This window comes from Squalius cephalus (assembly GCF_949319135.1).
Source record: "Squalius cephalus genome assembly, chromosome: 4".
NCBI classification, from domain to species: domain Eukaryota; kingdom Metazoa; phylum Chordata; class Actinopteri; order Cypriniformes; family Leuciscidae; genus Squalius; species Squalius cephalus.
The window spans coordinates 8,212,138-8,227,646 of NC_137125.1; the positions used below are offsets into that span (position 1 = coordinate 8,212,138).

The 15,509-nt window shown below is 38.6% G+C and overlaps 1 protein-coding gene across 1 annotated transcript in view; it reads right to left on the minus strand.

Moving 5' to 3' along the window:
* LOC307157257 (tripartite motif-containing protein 16-like) overlaps positions 1 to 14,139 on the minus strand; it is a 29,148-nt gene extending 15,009 nt beyond the window's left edge. The window contains exons 1-5 of the mRNA XM_079869127.1: positions 13,179 to 14,139; positions 10,584 to 10,679; positions 10,264 to 10,497; positions 2,595 to 2,754; positions 2,399 to 2,446 (exon numbers count right to left, since the gene is read on the minus strand). Coding sequence (XP_079725253.1) covers positions 2,399 to 2,446; positions 2,595 to 2,754; positions 10,264 to 10,497; positions 10,584 to 10,679; positions 13,179 to 13,778 — 1,138 coding nt within the window. The 5' untranslated portion in view covers positions 13,779 to 14,139. The remainder of the gene's footprint in view (positions 1 to 2,398; positions 2,447 to 2,594; positions 2,755 to 10,263; positions 10,498 to 10,583; positions 10,680 to 13,178) is intronic.
* Positions 14,140 to 15,509: the final 1,370 nt, after the last annotated feature.

The window sequence follows — 15,509 nt, forward strand, 5'->3', positions numbered from 1 at the left end:
TGACAGTCTAGTGTGTGACCAGAAGGGGTGAGTGCTTTTGGCACTTCTGCTTGAAACTGCCATTATTGTGCTTAGTCTCAGTTGGTATGTTTTGTGTCAGTCATTGTTTTGGCATGCACTCCCCTCAGCATGGCTGTGTGGGTATTTCGATCAACATAAGCGTCTCAGGATGCAGTGCAAGTTCCCTTTTGCAAGGGAACGTCTCGAGTTACAACTGTAACCCTTGTTCCCTGAGAACATGGAACGAGACACTGCATCTCATTGCCATGCCTCCAGACTGCCTGCACAGTCCCCTCAAATGATAAGAGGATGACGTTCTCTAGGCGCCCCTTCCTGGTCGCACTAGTATGATGTCATAGGCTGTCGTTGGCCAATACGATTGCCATGATTTGACAGTTGCTTCAGATACCAGTCACGCTGAGACGTTCCCTATAAGCGTCTCAGGTCGCAGGTATAGTCGTAAACCGAGATGTTTATTGCAACTACATTTAATCTCTCTCTCATCAAACATCCACACTAATAAATGGCTCACCACAAACCGTAATGGGGCAGATCCTAGACAGAGCTTTCTTCTGTGTTCACATACATTTGCGTGCCGTGAAATACTCATTTATCGTATTAAATATTAATTTACGTGACATCTGCTCTCACAACTACCCCTAGCCTACATATTTGGTACACTTATTATCCTACTTATTTAGCTGACCAACTCTCAAAATCTGAATGCCAAATCTGCGCGACGCACTGGACAGCACAGAGAGAATGCATAAGCTACATTGTAGTGAAGCGCAGAGCAGAATCGATTCAAGGGTAGACTATGAAATAACACTTTAAAGCCAGAGATAAAGAGTATTTTTTATATTTATTGTAATCTATTACTGTCTGAAATGAATTAAGCCTAGATACCTCGATTTGTTTCTAATCTTATTCAATATGTAGGACCATGACATCTTTAAATTTAAATTCTTAAATTTAGTCAATAAAATTTGAGTTTGACACTATAGGCTGTTTCAACCAAAGGCATCTTGTGCTGCAGAGGTGGCATAAAAGCAGCATCTGAAGTTGCTTTTAGATGTATGTACACAGTTTAATGCTGCTCAGAGCTACACAGCAACTGCAAAAGCATAACACAATGATATACATTTTTTATGTTTTAAACAACGTTTTGAATACAGAAATATGAAATAAATTACAAGATGAAACGATTATGAAATATCACCAGTAGGTGGCAGCGGAATCGATTCTCTCGAAACGCTGATTCATTCAGTAATAAAAGGCTGTATGGCTGGTGAATCACTCACTCAACAGATTTGTTTGAAGACACACAGATTTCAAGAGTTGGTCAGCCAAATAGAACTGGTGGTGTGCCAAATATGTAGACTAGGGGTAGTTATGAGAGCAGATGCAACGTCAATTAATATTTAATACGATAAACTAATTTCACGGCACGCAAATGTGTGTGTACAGAAGAAAGCTCTGTTAAGGCTCTGCCTCAGTACGGTTTGTGTCGAGCCATTTATTAGTGTGGCTGTAGATGCGAAAGACATTACATGTAGATGCAATAAACTCTGTAATACAACTGTATCAGATGACAATAAAACCAAAATGGATAAACAGCTTGAATATTTGATCTCTACATAGGCGGGAATAAAATGCCCCTTTCCGCTGATTTGTCAACCAAACATAAAGCTGTGCTGTCATCAGCTCTTATTCAGCTTCATGCAACAAAATAATAGTGTTTCCATTTGGAAGATTAGAACAAAGTGTGATGAAAACTATACATTTTGGTTTTTTTAAACGAAGCTAGATTTGTTTATTTATGTTCATGAGAAGTTTTGAATATGTGATAAATGAACGATTTCTTCATTTTTCCATTTCCATTTTGAAGACAAAAACAAATTATCAGAATGAACACGAACCTAGAAGGCATTTACTGTGCATTTTAGTTAACCATTAATTATTGGCTTATTTCTGCTTATTTATCCTTCAAATGTTTGATAAGTTGGAAATAATGCTAATGTGCCCTTAATATGTGTTCAGTTCATTATTAATTGCTGTTTTTTTAAAAGCTTAATTACCTCATAAATAATGGCAAATGTGCCTTTAATTTATGTAAAGTTAACCATTAACTATGGGTGTGTTAATGCTTAGTTAACTACCGCATAATTATGGACCCTTAAAATAAAGTGTTACTCAGTGTTATTTTTTTTTTCAGTGTATCTGAACTCTTCATTTTCAATATATCAGCAGTGTCTCAGTGCAGTTTACCAGATATCCTGTGCAAATCATCATTAGATGATCAACTCTAAAACTTTTCTGTCATGTTTTCTTTCACCTTCTACGGGAAGAACATGAACACACTCAGTGAGTTTTTCTGCTTGTTTTCTTAGTGACTTACATTGTAGGAAGTCGTTCCTGGTCTTGGGAACAATGTTGGTGGAAGTGACTGTGGAAATCAACAGACGTGAAGAGTGTGATTATCATGTCGAGAGAAAATGATCCCTGCTTCTGTTCCTAAGACATTTCTAATATGATCTTCTACATGATATGAGATGACGGAGGATCATTTCTAAGCAGAATCTCCTGGACTTTACCTCTGTTAGAGATCTTCTTCAGCTCCTCTTTGCAGAAATACTCCAGTTTGTCTCTCATCTGAAGGACAGATTCTCTCATGCCATCAAAAGAGGAGGGAGAACTGAAGGGATTGTCATTTACGTCTGTAGATTCAGGAGGAGCTGAGAGAGACTGGAAACTCTACAGAAAACAGAAATCAGAGCACATCACCTCCACAATTCATCAATAACCTTCACTACAGTCATATTTGTGCGGCTCCTGTTGATCTTTAGTAACTCTCCTCAATCCAGCCCTTCTCATATTCATTGTATGACATTAGAGCTACAAATTCTGGCGTTTGCCATTTACACTATATGTGAACTTTCTAGGAAATTATTTGGATGATAAAGCATCTACCAATAACATAAATGTAATAGATCAAGCGCATCAGTGGTGTCACATTTACCCCTTTTCCACCAAGGCATTGCTGGTGCCGGTACGGAGCCGGTGCCTACTCGCGAACCAGTTCTTTGTGTTTCGACAGCCAAAGAACCGGTTCTCGGCCAGGAAAATTGGTTCCAAAGCGGCACCAACTCTTTGCTGACTAGAACCGATCTTTTACCACCTCATGCTTACACTGGGGGCTGGGTGGGTGGTTATTGTCGAACTTCTTCTCGAACGTAACCTCCGTCTATAGTAATCCAGACGAGCAGCAAAAATGTGTTCTAAACGTCTTCTTCTGACCCCAATATAGGATCGCAAAGCCAGGAAACACATCTGCAGATAGACGATGTAGTCCACCATTGTAATTGTTATGCTTGAAGTTGGCGAAAGCGTTTCTGGGAAAGCTAAGACGTATGGCAACGTACACAGTGACGTAACAACGTTGTTTGCTGGGCTCTCTATCAGTGGAAAAACAAACAGGTTCTGAGAAGGTTCGCAAGTTGAACCAACTTTGAACCAGCACAAGTTCCGAACCAGTTCTTTTTTTGGTGGAAAAGGGGTAATTGAGGGCTGTTTCTAGACACTGGTGAAATAGTTAACACGGTAACATAATGACACTGCATTTTAGCAGAAAATCACCATATGCTAAGAACATTTAAGCATAAGACACATATTAGCATAATAAAGATATCATTTTTAAACGTTATTAGAAAGACTGCGATCATGAATCCAAATGTTTAGTGTATATTGAAATTATATATTTAAAAAATGAATGACAGCATCAGCAAAATAACATGTTGGGTTGGTTATAACCACATAAAAAAAATAAAAAAAATTGTCCAGAAACCAAATAAAGTGATCCATTGACATGTGGAAATAAAATCTAAATGTCAGTAATACACCAACTATACATCTGTCTTATATGAAATATTTTAAATAATCATAACCTTATCTGCTAACACTTTACAATAATGTTCAGTTGTAAGTTTTTAGTTATTGATGAACTAATAATGTACAAAACATGACTATACATTTTTAGATTATTAATAAGTGGCATGCTAATGATTTACAAATGTGATTTAAATTATCTTTAAAAAATTGTAAATCATGAAATAATCTCCTGACTGTAAGTCATTCATAAATGTTTATTCACTTGAAATCAAATAAATAATGCTTCTTAAAAATAATGCTTCAGCAGAATGCATGTTTGTCTTACAACTTCATGATACATCAATCAATTTTGAGTTATTAATTTGTGGGAAAGTCATATTAACTTGTGGGAATGTGGTAATAAGTCGTGGCAACGGCATCCTTATATGTGGGGGTGAAAACTTTTGAACAGGATGAAAATGTTATAATTTTCGTTTTGTTTTTTAAACTTTTGTTTAAATATAAATTTTTTTCATTTAGTACTGCCCTTCAGAAGCAACAGAAGATACTTGCATGTTTCCCAGAAAACAAATTAAGTACAATTTACCTTGATCTTCAAATTCAAAAAGTTTTTGATAGTTGTGTTTGAGTCCCTCAATCGTCCTCTGTATGATTTAGATATCCATCTTTTCACACTATCACTGTTGGAAAGGGTTCAAATATGTAATATACAGATGCTGTTCAAAATATTTCTGAAGAACGTTGGGCAGTTTAACAGTCAAACAAGAGACTCAAGAACAACCATCACAAAAAAATCAATAAATCCTGCACGGGTCCGAATTTGTAAATCCGCACCCGCCCGTATCCGCAGTGCTTAAAACCGCATCCGACCCATTTTCCGACAGCAGCACTAATTAAAATCCGTACCCGACCCGCTTAAAATAGAATCGACCACCCGACCCGCAACCGAAATAAAATCAGTTTAGATTAGTGGTTCTCAACTCCAGTCCTCGGGATCCGTTGCTCTGCACATTTTGTATGTCTCTCTTATCTGACACACTCAGTTCAGTTCATGGAGTCTCTCCTAACGAGCTGATGATCTGGTTCAGGTGTGTTAAATAAGGGAGACATACAAAATGTGCAAAGCAGCGGGTCCCGAGGACTGGAGTTGAGAACCACTGGTTTAGACTATCACATTATAGACACACTTACAAAAATGTTTATTGCGTGCTTCCTCAGTGATGAAGTTCCACATTTACAGCTGTCCAACACAAAAATGCATGCAGCAAAGCCTTTCACAATATTGTTTTCTTCAGATAACTCCAAATCTCTCCCTCACACTGGACTTGATTTTTGATGACGTATTGTCGACAACTTTATAATCTCCACTAGCTATTCTTTTCTTCAACTCCTCAGCATCTTGACGACTGCAAGCAAGATCGCATGTGCGGTTATGAGGAATTTTTAAAAGTGAAAGTAGGTATAGAGACTCCTGGGAGGGCGTGGGCACAAATAAACTGATGTGGATTAAAATACAGGCATATTTTTGTAGATGTGTTCCTAAAAATATGCATATCTTTTTACGTTTGCACGTGATTGTTTAGACCTGTGTTTAGCCCGTGTCCGACCCGCACCAGTATCCGACACAGTTGGATATTTTTCACCCGTTTGAGCAAAATTTGTGGGTCACCCGTCGGAACCCGTGCAGGACTTTGGCACAGTCAGTGGTGCATCCTGGAAAATGGAAGCTGGATGAAGCCGGCAGAAAAGGATGAGCCGAGGAGTCGGAAAGAACTTGCAAAGACGACAGGACTTTGGATGACCTCCATGGTTGGAACGCAGGAGTTTAGAGGCTGGATGGGATCAGCGGACACAAAGGAGCCAGGAGGCTGAGTGGGACCAGCAGAGGAAGGAATTATTCGGAACCAGAAAGTCCATTATGCCTGATGGGACCGGTGGAGAAGAAGAGACATCAAGGGTGGGAGCATGGGTGGGAGTCCATTCCAGAATATGTAGGTCAATGAGTGCTAGCACCGGGACCACCGTATTAGGGATCCTCCTCCTCTTCACCCACTGTGAAGGGGGAACCACAGCTAGAGAGTAACACCCATACACAAAAGATATATATTTGAAATATATTTTCAGAGTATATTTTGGAATATATGCAAACATTTGAAATTGGCCCAATAAATATATTTCATACTTATATTTCAATGTATTTTTTTCTGTATGGGTCCCCAAAAGTGTCAAAAATATATGTTGCATATATTCCAAATACATTGAAATATATTCTGAAATATAACAAAAATATATGAAATATAAGTATGAAATATATTTATTGGGCCAATTTTAAATATTTGCATATATTCCAAAATATATCCTGAAAATATATTTCAAATATATTTCTTTTGTGTATGGGCAACTCCACACACTCAGAGAATAGCACGCCTCTGTCTGTCCCTTGCGTGATATAAGGCGCGCAGGGAGACATCTGGGTAGTGTACCATGCGATCTAGATGGAGATTCTCATGGGTGTGATCCTCAATGGAACGGTCAAACAATTATCAAAACTGCATATCCATCAGATTTGAAGATCACCTGAAGCAACTTTGGTGAACATTACTCAAAATTGGTACCATCAATTTTACCATGATGTAAGAAATCAGAAGGGAAAATTTGGTTTAAAAAAGTTTATTTCGATAGTCCACTTCAGACACTCTACTAACTATAAGTAACTTTGCAACTACATGTCAACTAACTCTCATTAGAGCACAGGGCTCTCAAGTTTTATCAAAGGTTTGGAGTGAGATCTGTTTGGGGAGGAGCCACCCAATTATTTGCAGCAGCGGCCCCTCGGCCACACCAAATTCGCTAAAATTTTTGCTAGCAGTTCATATATTTCAAAAATACAAATTTATCAAAAAATAAAAATACAAATAAATTTGGCCCCAAACGAGCCAACTGAACAGCAGTTCTTCAAAGTGTTTGTCTGTGTGTTTGTGTGAGTGTACACATTTAGCTTATGAATGGTGTTTTGTCTTATAAGTGTTTGTTGCACATTTTGATGCCTTGATGACAGGGGTAGGGGGCTCCCACTTAAAGCACTGTGGCTCAAAGCCAGCCATTTTCACAGTCATGATGGATGATAGCGTTCCATCCAGAGCCAAACTGTTACTAGTTTTGGTTTTGTTCAAACCCACCATGGAGAACACAGACAGCCTTCCAAATCTGCCTTCCAAATCTGCTCAAACCGTTCACCATTAAATCGGATGCCCATTTTCCACAAGTTGGTATGATTCTTTAGGGTCTTCATGTAAAGTTTGTAACATACTTTGGTTAAAATTCCTCAATGGTTGTGTAAAACAACACCCTTTTAACCTCCTCAAAAACAGCTCTGTTCACAGCGACCCGCTTCGACCATGTCTCTTTAAATGATAATGAGCAACTGCCATGGGGCGTGTCAACACAAGACACGTAAAGTGCTGCCTTGGCAACCTGCCATTGACTCTACAATAAGTAAATCCACATCACCAGTGAATTACTCCTCGACAGCGATGCCATAGAAATATACAGAGCGACCGCAATAAAAAGGAGTTTAAAGACAATATTCTACAGATGGCTACGCAGTTGTTTCTCTGGTGCATAAGGTCTATAGAAATGGCTGAGGGCATAAATATGCTAATACAGGACAGTCCGTCAGTGGTCGTGGGCGGAGCATGACCAATATGACACCATATTGCTCAGAAAATCCAAACGGCCTGATTATTGAGAGTGTTTAGGATTTATGGATTTTTTTTCATTGTATGGTGGTTGTGTCCACACACTGCAAAGACACATTTCTATGCAAACACCATATAAAAGTGAATTTTGCATCTGATGACACCTTTAAAAGCAGTTGGAGAGTTTTAGAGCTATAGTCCTCAACATCCAGGAATAGTAAAATCAAAATGCAAAAAAAAAACAAAATGAAGTGGTTAATGTTACCTGCCGCAAACCACGTTCATCAGATCTTGCTCTTCCAACTTCCACTCCATGTGTGTGCGGGTGTTGCCTAGTAACGAACGTGCTTTCAGCAGGAACATGTAATTTACCCACACAACAAATTCTAATTTCTGATTGGCTGGTAGGTGGCATATAACTCTGTATAACTCGAGACAGCAGCTATGAACTTGGCAGAGAACTTCCCTCCGTTTGCCTGCGCCTCGTCCATTAATTGTATAGCGGGACAAGTTATCCCTTACTTCTCAGCATGAGAAATACAAGGTGTGGCGTGTGAACTGGTTGAAATGCGTGTCTCATGCGTGAGATTTGAGAGCCCTGAGAGTATTAGTAGACAATAGTAGACTGTCAATAGACTCGGGTTAGTAGAATAAAATGACTTGTAGTTGCCAAGTTACTAAGTCAGTAGAATATCTGTTGGGGGACCATCACAATAAAGTGTTAGCAGATATTAAGCATTCAGTCTACTAATACTCTAATGACTCTTAGTTTATATGTATGTGGTGAAGTGAGTGACTCGTTGCCACGTCACCCTCATTACATATATGGCCAATAGGGTTCTGCCCCTTGGGGTATATAGACTCTTTGGATGCCCCCTTGGGATACGTCATTGAAAGCCCACCCCTTTGTCATTCATTCCAAGAGACCGCGGAATGTGTGTCAGCCGTGCAGCCGATTGTTTTGATGTTAGTATTAAGTGATGTTTCATTGTGCCTTTATCTGTATCTGTTTAGTGTGACACTCGGCCATCGAGGCTGTGCGCGTTCTCGTGGCGACACCCACATCGTGGTAAGTTCTAATGTTAGTTTTTAACTTTTTGTGTAGTACGTTTGTTTGAGCGACCTGCAATGCGTTTTAGTGTGGCGTGCCTTCGGTCTCCCATTGGTGTGACGTCTCCTCATAGCTGCGTCAGAGTATCAGCTGTTTATTGACTCGCTAACATCAGATGACTGTCATATGATTTCCGTGTGCCTGTAATTGTGTGTGTGCGCGCGCCGAAATTGAATCAGGGTGAGTACATTTACGATCGTTTCTTTTAATCTGCAACTGTTTTTAATTAGATAGTTAATGAATATTTGTGTTTAGGAGTTCTCTTTTGCCCGTGTTAAAGCCAGGCTGAGCAGCTACTTTAACAACTTGCTGTCAGCAATCCATGCTTTATTGAGCCACGTTTGCTGCTTTGTGGAAGCCGAATATTACTGTTGGACTCCACTTTACCTGTTGCTCAGGCAATTTATTTGTTCTTTCGGGCTCAAGTGGGCCAGAAGGATTAGGCCTACTTTATTTGGTCTCATAATTTTGTGTTTTTTTGTTTATGTCGTATGAATGTGGCTGGTTTTGTTAAAAGTCCTTAGCCGCATGATCATCACTGTTAAATAACTGTGATTTATTACATGGAGTGATAATTAGCCTACCAAACTGGTTCCATCATTTGTGTAGGTTGGACTGATTGTGTGATTTTTGTGTTGTGACCGTTCGAATGGTTTATATTTATTTTCTTTGTCTTTATTATAGATGACCATTTATCTTATAATTTGATTTTTGTTTTCATTATTTGTTTCATTGTGATTTGGTTTATCTCTAATCATTTCTATATTTATTTCTTTTCTGTATTCTGCAGGAGCTGGGTTTTCCTGGAGGCAGGCTGGTGGTTTTAGCTGCAGGCCTTCACCCTAAGTAGGGGTTATAAGTGTGGTGTGACTTTTTATCACTATTTTGTAGTGGAGTGATTCTTCAAGGTGTGTTTGATTGCCATATGCAGCTATAGCTAGCCTGCTTCTCTGTGGTCTCAGCCCCTGCAGTGATCATATTCTTTTTTTGTTTTGGTTGCCTTTTTGATTATGAAATGACACAATTGATTGTGTTATTTGTTTAATTGCTTTCTTTAATAAAAATGGCTTGTTTCAATGTGAACTCACGTCTCTTGCCTCTCCTGAGTAAACGGACTTGTGTCCTATTTATTAGATTATTTCCCCGGTAATTCGGGGTGGCGTAGTCACTACTAGACGGCCACGTATTGCTACATGTAGTTGCAAAGATACTTATAATTAGTAGAATGTCTAAAGTGGACTATCAAAATAAAGTGTTACCAAAAAGTTTATATGTTCTGGGAGTTTTGAACTGTTCTTTGCACTAGTGGAGTTTGGCAGCTAAATATATCTCCCAGAAGAAAGAGCTCAGGACATGTTTCCTAAGAGATTTCCAGAGCAAGTATCTCTGTAAGTAATACTTCTAAAAGTATTGTCTATTTTAAAGCAAGATAATCAGATGAGAATCTACCTTAAGATTATATAACACAACACTTCAGTCAACAGCTCATTCTGCTCTCATGAAATGTTTCTCTGTGAGTCTCTTGCTCAAGTCCACTATGATCCTGTTCTTCTAGATCTCTGTTACCTGCAGGAAATGGATGTGATCCTGTGTGTGTGAAAGCTGCTCCAGCTCAGCGTCTCTCCTCCTCAGATCATTGATCTCCTGCTCCAGTCGCTCCAGTCGTTCTTCAGCTCGACTCACTGCAGTATTTTCCTGATCTCTGATCCGCTGTGTCGCCTCAGAGCGGCTTCTCTTAATGGAGCGGATGAGCTTAGTGAAGATCCTCTCACTGTCCTCCACTGCTGTCTGTGCAGAGCGCTGTTACACACACATCACAATCACACAGTGAGCTTCAGTGAGTCCTGACTGAGACTTCTCAAACTTCTCTTCTTCTCCAGACTCACCTTATGAGACGCCACAGCCTCTCTCAGCTGCTGAAGATCTTTCTCTCTCTGCTGGATCCTCTGCTGGAACGACCTCTGCGTCTCCTTCAGCTGCTTCTGCACCACAGATCAATAACAGAGATGTCAGTTTATACTGCTGTCACTATATCTGTCAGAGTTCTGTCACTTTGGTCTAGTTTATTCTTGGTTTTGTGCCAGAGTCCTGACACTCCTGTATTGTCTTGTCTTTCTTTGTGTGAGCATACGGTCTCTTGTCTGTGTAATATTCTAATCATGATGGTCGGATTCCAGCACTCATGTCTAGTCTGGTTTCGGTTGTGTCGTGATTCAGACATTCATGCTCTTGTATTCTGTTGTGAGTTCACAGGATGAGCATTCGCTCGTTCTCATGCGCTCTGTCTTGTTGTGTATAAGCATGCGGTTTCAAGTTTCAAGAGGGAATTTGAAAGACCACCGTTTATCCCGCCCCTCGGATTGAGCCGTGTCTATGGTGAGTTGCCAGACCTAACATCTTGATGTAGGTCTGGCTTACCAGGCTATGTGGATAGTGTTTTTCCTGCCCATTTTATTAACCCTTACGATAAAGAAGTATACTTCATGTTCATTTTATGAAATATACTTAAGTAATGTTCAAGTACATGTTTAAGTATACATTATGAAGTAAGTATACTAATGGCAATATGTACTAGTAGTAAACTTGTAAGTGTACTATTTTAATACCGCTTGGGACTAAATTGGCCCACTTTCAGTACATAACAAAAGTATATGTTTAAGTGTACTATAAGTATAACAGTAGTAAACTTTAAGTGCACAACTAGGTCATAATTACGTTTCTCATTTGTACTGCAAGTGAACTTATGGGTATACTAGTAGTTCACTATTTTAATACTTGTAGCATACTCAGTAAACTTCTAGTTTAGTAGTTTTATACTACAAGTTTTCTTTTAAGTGAACTTAACTTTATATTTATAGTTTACTATTTATATATAGCATTTTTGCACTTGCAGTAGGCCTATACTACTATGTTCAAATGTTATTTTTTTATACTTGAAAAATACCTTTAACTGTACTTTAATTTTAAAAACATTTTATTAGCTTCATGCATCCTTTTTTTATCAACACTTGAATGTTGGTAAGTTTCATAAAGAAAGGCAACATTTTAAACGAAAAAGATGAGAAAATCAAATTTTTGTCAAAGACTACGCCTTGATCAGATTCAGAAACGTGATCAAAACACAGATGGAGTAGATCGAGTCCTTCACCGTTGTTTTCTCTTCATGGGCTACGCTGGAAAATTCAGCCAATGGTGGGAAAAAGTAGAATTAAAGTAAATTCCTATGTGCACAACCAGTGGACTAGCCTACACAAAAATTCAGATACACAGAATTAGAAACATATCTGTTTTATATCAATATTTTCAAACAATGTAAGTTTCATAAAACTGTGTATGAAAAACTATATAAAAAAAGCATATTTAATAGGCTACACGATCAAAAGAGTTAACGCAACTACAAGCCAAGTATACTTTGAATACTTAATTATACTTTTAAGTATATCTCGATCAAAACATTGAGTACAAGTAAAGGCCAAATATACTTGGACTTTTCTCTCAGTATAAGTCAAGTACACTTAAGTGTAATTAAGTATATTTCTGAGAAGTACATAAAGTATATTTTTGAAAAGTATATATATTACCAGATCAGGTTCAGTTCCATGCTTATTTTATTTATCTCTATAAGCTATTCCACCCGAAAGCTTGTTACTATATAAACTTGACCATGTTAATTTATAAGACAGTGTGTAATATTATGTTTAAAAAAAAAATCAAAATAGTAAACACAAGTACAAGCCAAGAATACCTAGAATACTTAATTATACATATAAGTATATCTCAATCAACAAGTACAGGCCAAATATACTTACACTTTTCTGTCAGTATAAGTCAAGTATACTTAAGTGGAATTTGAAGTATATTTCTGAGAAGTACATAAAAAGTAGACTGAAAGTATACTTTCTTATTTTTATTTTTTTGTTTAAAAGAAGTATACTAATAGCACACTTGAATAAACTTCTTTTTCGTAAGGGAACTGATCATTGGTTCATTTGCCCCACCTGTTTTCCCTAATCGCCTTGTTTGCTTCCTATTTATTCTCCTTGTGTTTGCAGTCCTGTGCCAGATCATCGTCAAATGTTCCCCTTGTGTCCTGCCCTGACAGATCCTATTTTCCCAGCCAAGTCATGCCTTGTACAGTTGCTGGTCTGAAAAGTGTTTGTCTTTTGCTGCATTTAATTTGTGTTATTGTTGACAGAGATATATTTTGTCAAACAATCTGAATATTTTCTATTATTTTATGTTGCTTCATCAAAGCCCGTTTTACAACAGTTTGTGTTGATAATGTGTTTACGGTGCAATTTTCACCATATTTTCTGTTAAGTTCAGTGCGGAGCACAAACACACTCAGCAGTGAAAGTCCACTTGCAGCTTCTGTTCACTTCTGCTGACGTCTGCAGTGTGAATGATGTTACCTGATCATATGGGTGCCAATATAAATAGAGTAAGCGTTATTTCATCAGTGTCTACTTTATAGTTCATACCTGTTTCTCTGTCCTCTGCGCTGCAGCCGATACAGTGTCGTGGTTTTTATGTTCATCCATCGTACACAGCAGACATATAAACTTCTGATCAGTGCGGCAGAAAACCTCAAGGAGTTTATCATGTGTTTGGCAGATCATCTCCTGCAGTCGTCCAGTGGCATCAGTCAGATTGTGTCTCTTTCTTTTAAAGAAGCTCTCATGTTCTTCAAGGTGACTTTGACAGTAAGAGTTCAGACACCCCAGACAGGACTTGACGGCTTTGCGTTTTCTTCCAGTACAGACGTCACACTGCACATCTCCAGCTCCAGCGTAACAGTCAGCAGGAAGTTTAGTCTTCAGTTTCTCCACCACTTCAGCCAGCATGGTGTTTTTAGCTGAAGCAGGTCTTGGACTGAAGGTCTGTCTGCACTGAGGGCAGCTGTAGACTCTCATCTGATCCTCCTGATCCCAGTAGACTCTCATTTGATCCTCCTGATCCCAGCAGCCTGTAATACAGATCTCACAGAAACTGTGTCCACAGGGAATGGTCACTGGATCCTTCAGGAGATCCAGACACTCTGAGCACTGGAACTCATTCTGAAAAATGCTGACTTCTGCCATTTTACTGCTTGAATACAGAGACGCAAACACACACCAGCTCAACTTCACTTCAGTTTCAGTTTCTCTGAACAGAAGAGTTTCCTGTTTCCTGGTTCTGTGTTTGAGTGATGTGTGATGTGTGAAAAACACGTGTCTTCAAATCTGTAAAGCAGGTTCTTCACTCCTAGTGTAGTGGGTTTCCGTCTGCGTTGTATTTTCTTCTTAATAAAAGAGATTCCACACGATGATGCAGTTGTGATGTGATTTACTGTCGGCTTCTTTCAGTTTCTGTATCAAAATATAACAGACTCCATCAGACACTTCTAACAAGGAGAAACTCTGATCTGTGCCTCTCATCACCATGACATCCCGCGCAAGAAAGAGGGCGCCCGGAAATACCATCAGCTTTAGCCTCACGCTTACACAACGTAACTTACGTAATGGTGCTTCCTTAACATTTTATACAGATTAACACATTTATAAAAAGGGTAAAACAAAGACAATAACACGGAAAATACAAATATATATATAAAGAAATTAAAATAACAACATATTTTGCTTATGGTCACATGACCATAGATTACTCGATTGTACTTTCTTCCAAAACAAATTAAAATAATATCATTAGTTAACAGTTCTTCCAATAACCTAGTGTAACAACATACACACAACACATCCACCCCCACTGTTTTACACTAGATTATTGGACAGACCAACATCTTGACATATCAGTGATGTCATTTCATATAAACCATCTTAGGTTATACATATTTAAAGCAAACTTGTTAAATATTCAGATAAATCAAGGGTAGCTAATCCCCAATCTGTCTGGTAGCTCAGATAAACGGAGGACTCAGTTGCAGTGACAAACGTGAGTAAAGTGATTTAGAAAACTTTGGGAACAATAGAAACAGTTCATGTGACACTGTATGGTTCTCTGTATGGTGGTTCCCGTACGCTCCGCACACACAGCGGACACACAGACAGAAGACTGTGTGCACAGTGCTACAAGACAGGGCCATAACAAACAGAGAAGAACTGGTGACACACACGGACCCATGACACAATCTACCATTTGAAAAACCATGCCATATGTGACCAGTCACGGAAAGTAGGGACACAAGTCGGTTCTGGTGCATTTTGAGTTATTCACAGATTCTGAAAGTGTAGTCTCCAAGCTTTCCAACGATGTGTAACACAAGGAAATCTAATAATATTTGGAGAAGTTATGGCCATTTAAAGGTAGGCACTCAAAAAAGCTCAAAGGGGAGAAAACCCCTCTAAAGATTGTGCAGTTCTCACATCTCTCTCCAGCTGGGAGTGACAATAGGGCTCATTTACATCTCATTTAGATAAGCCATACCCCCTGTAAAGCTCCCCCCTGTAAAGCTGTAAAGCACAGGAGGGAGCAAAAAGGTCAGGAAAATGTGCCATCATAGAAAAAAAAATATAGGTTTGCAAACAGGTAATATATAAATAAATGTCTCTTAGCATCTACCGATAAAACTGTATAGGCAACTCTTATGTACACTGAATAAAAAATAAGATAAACTCTAGACAATGTTCAAATCAAAAACAGGATGTGCTATGTGATATATATATATATAGTGATATATATAATGTTCAAATCAAAAACAGGATGTGCTATGTGATATATATATATAGTGATATATATATAGTATGAGTAGGCTATGAATCCAAGTATGAATCAGAATCAGAATAGATTTTATTGCCATTGTCATTGAAAGGTTT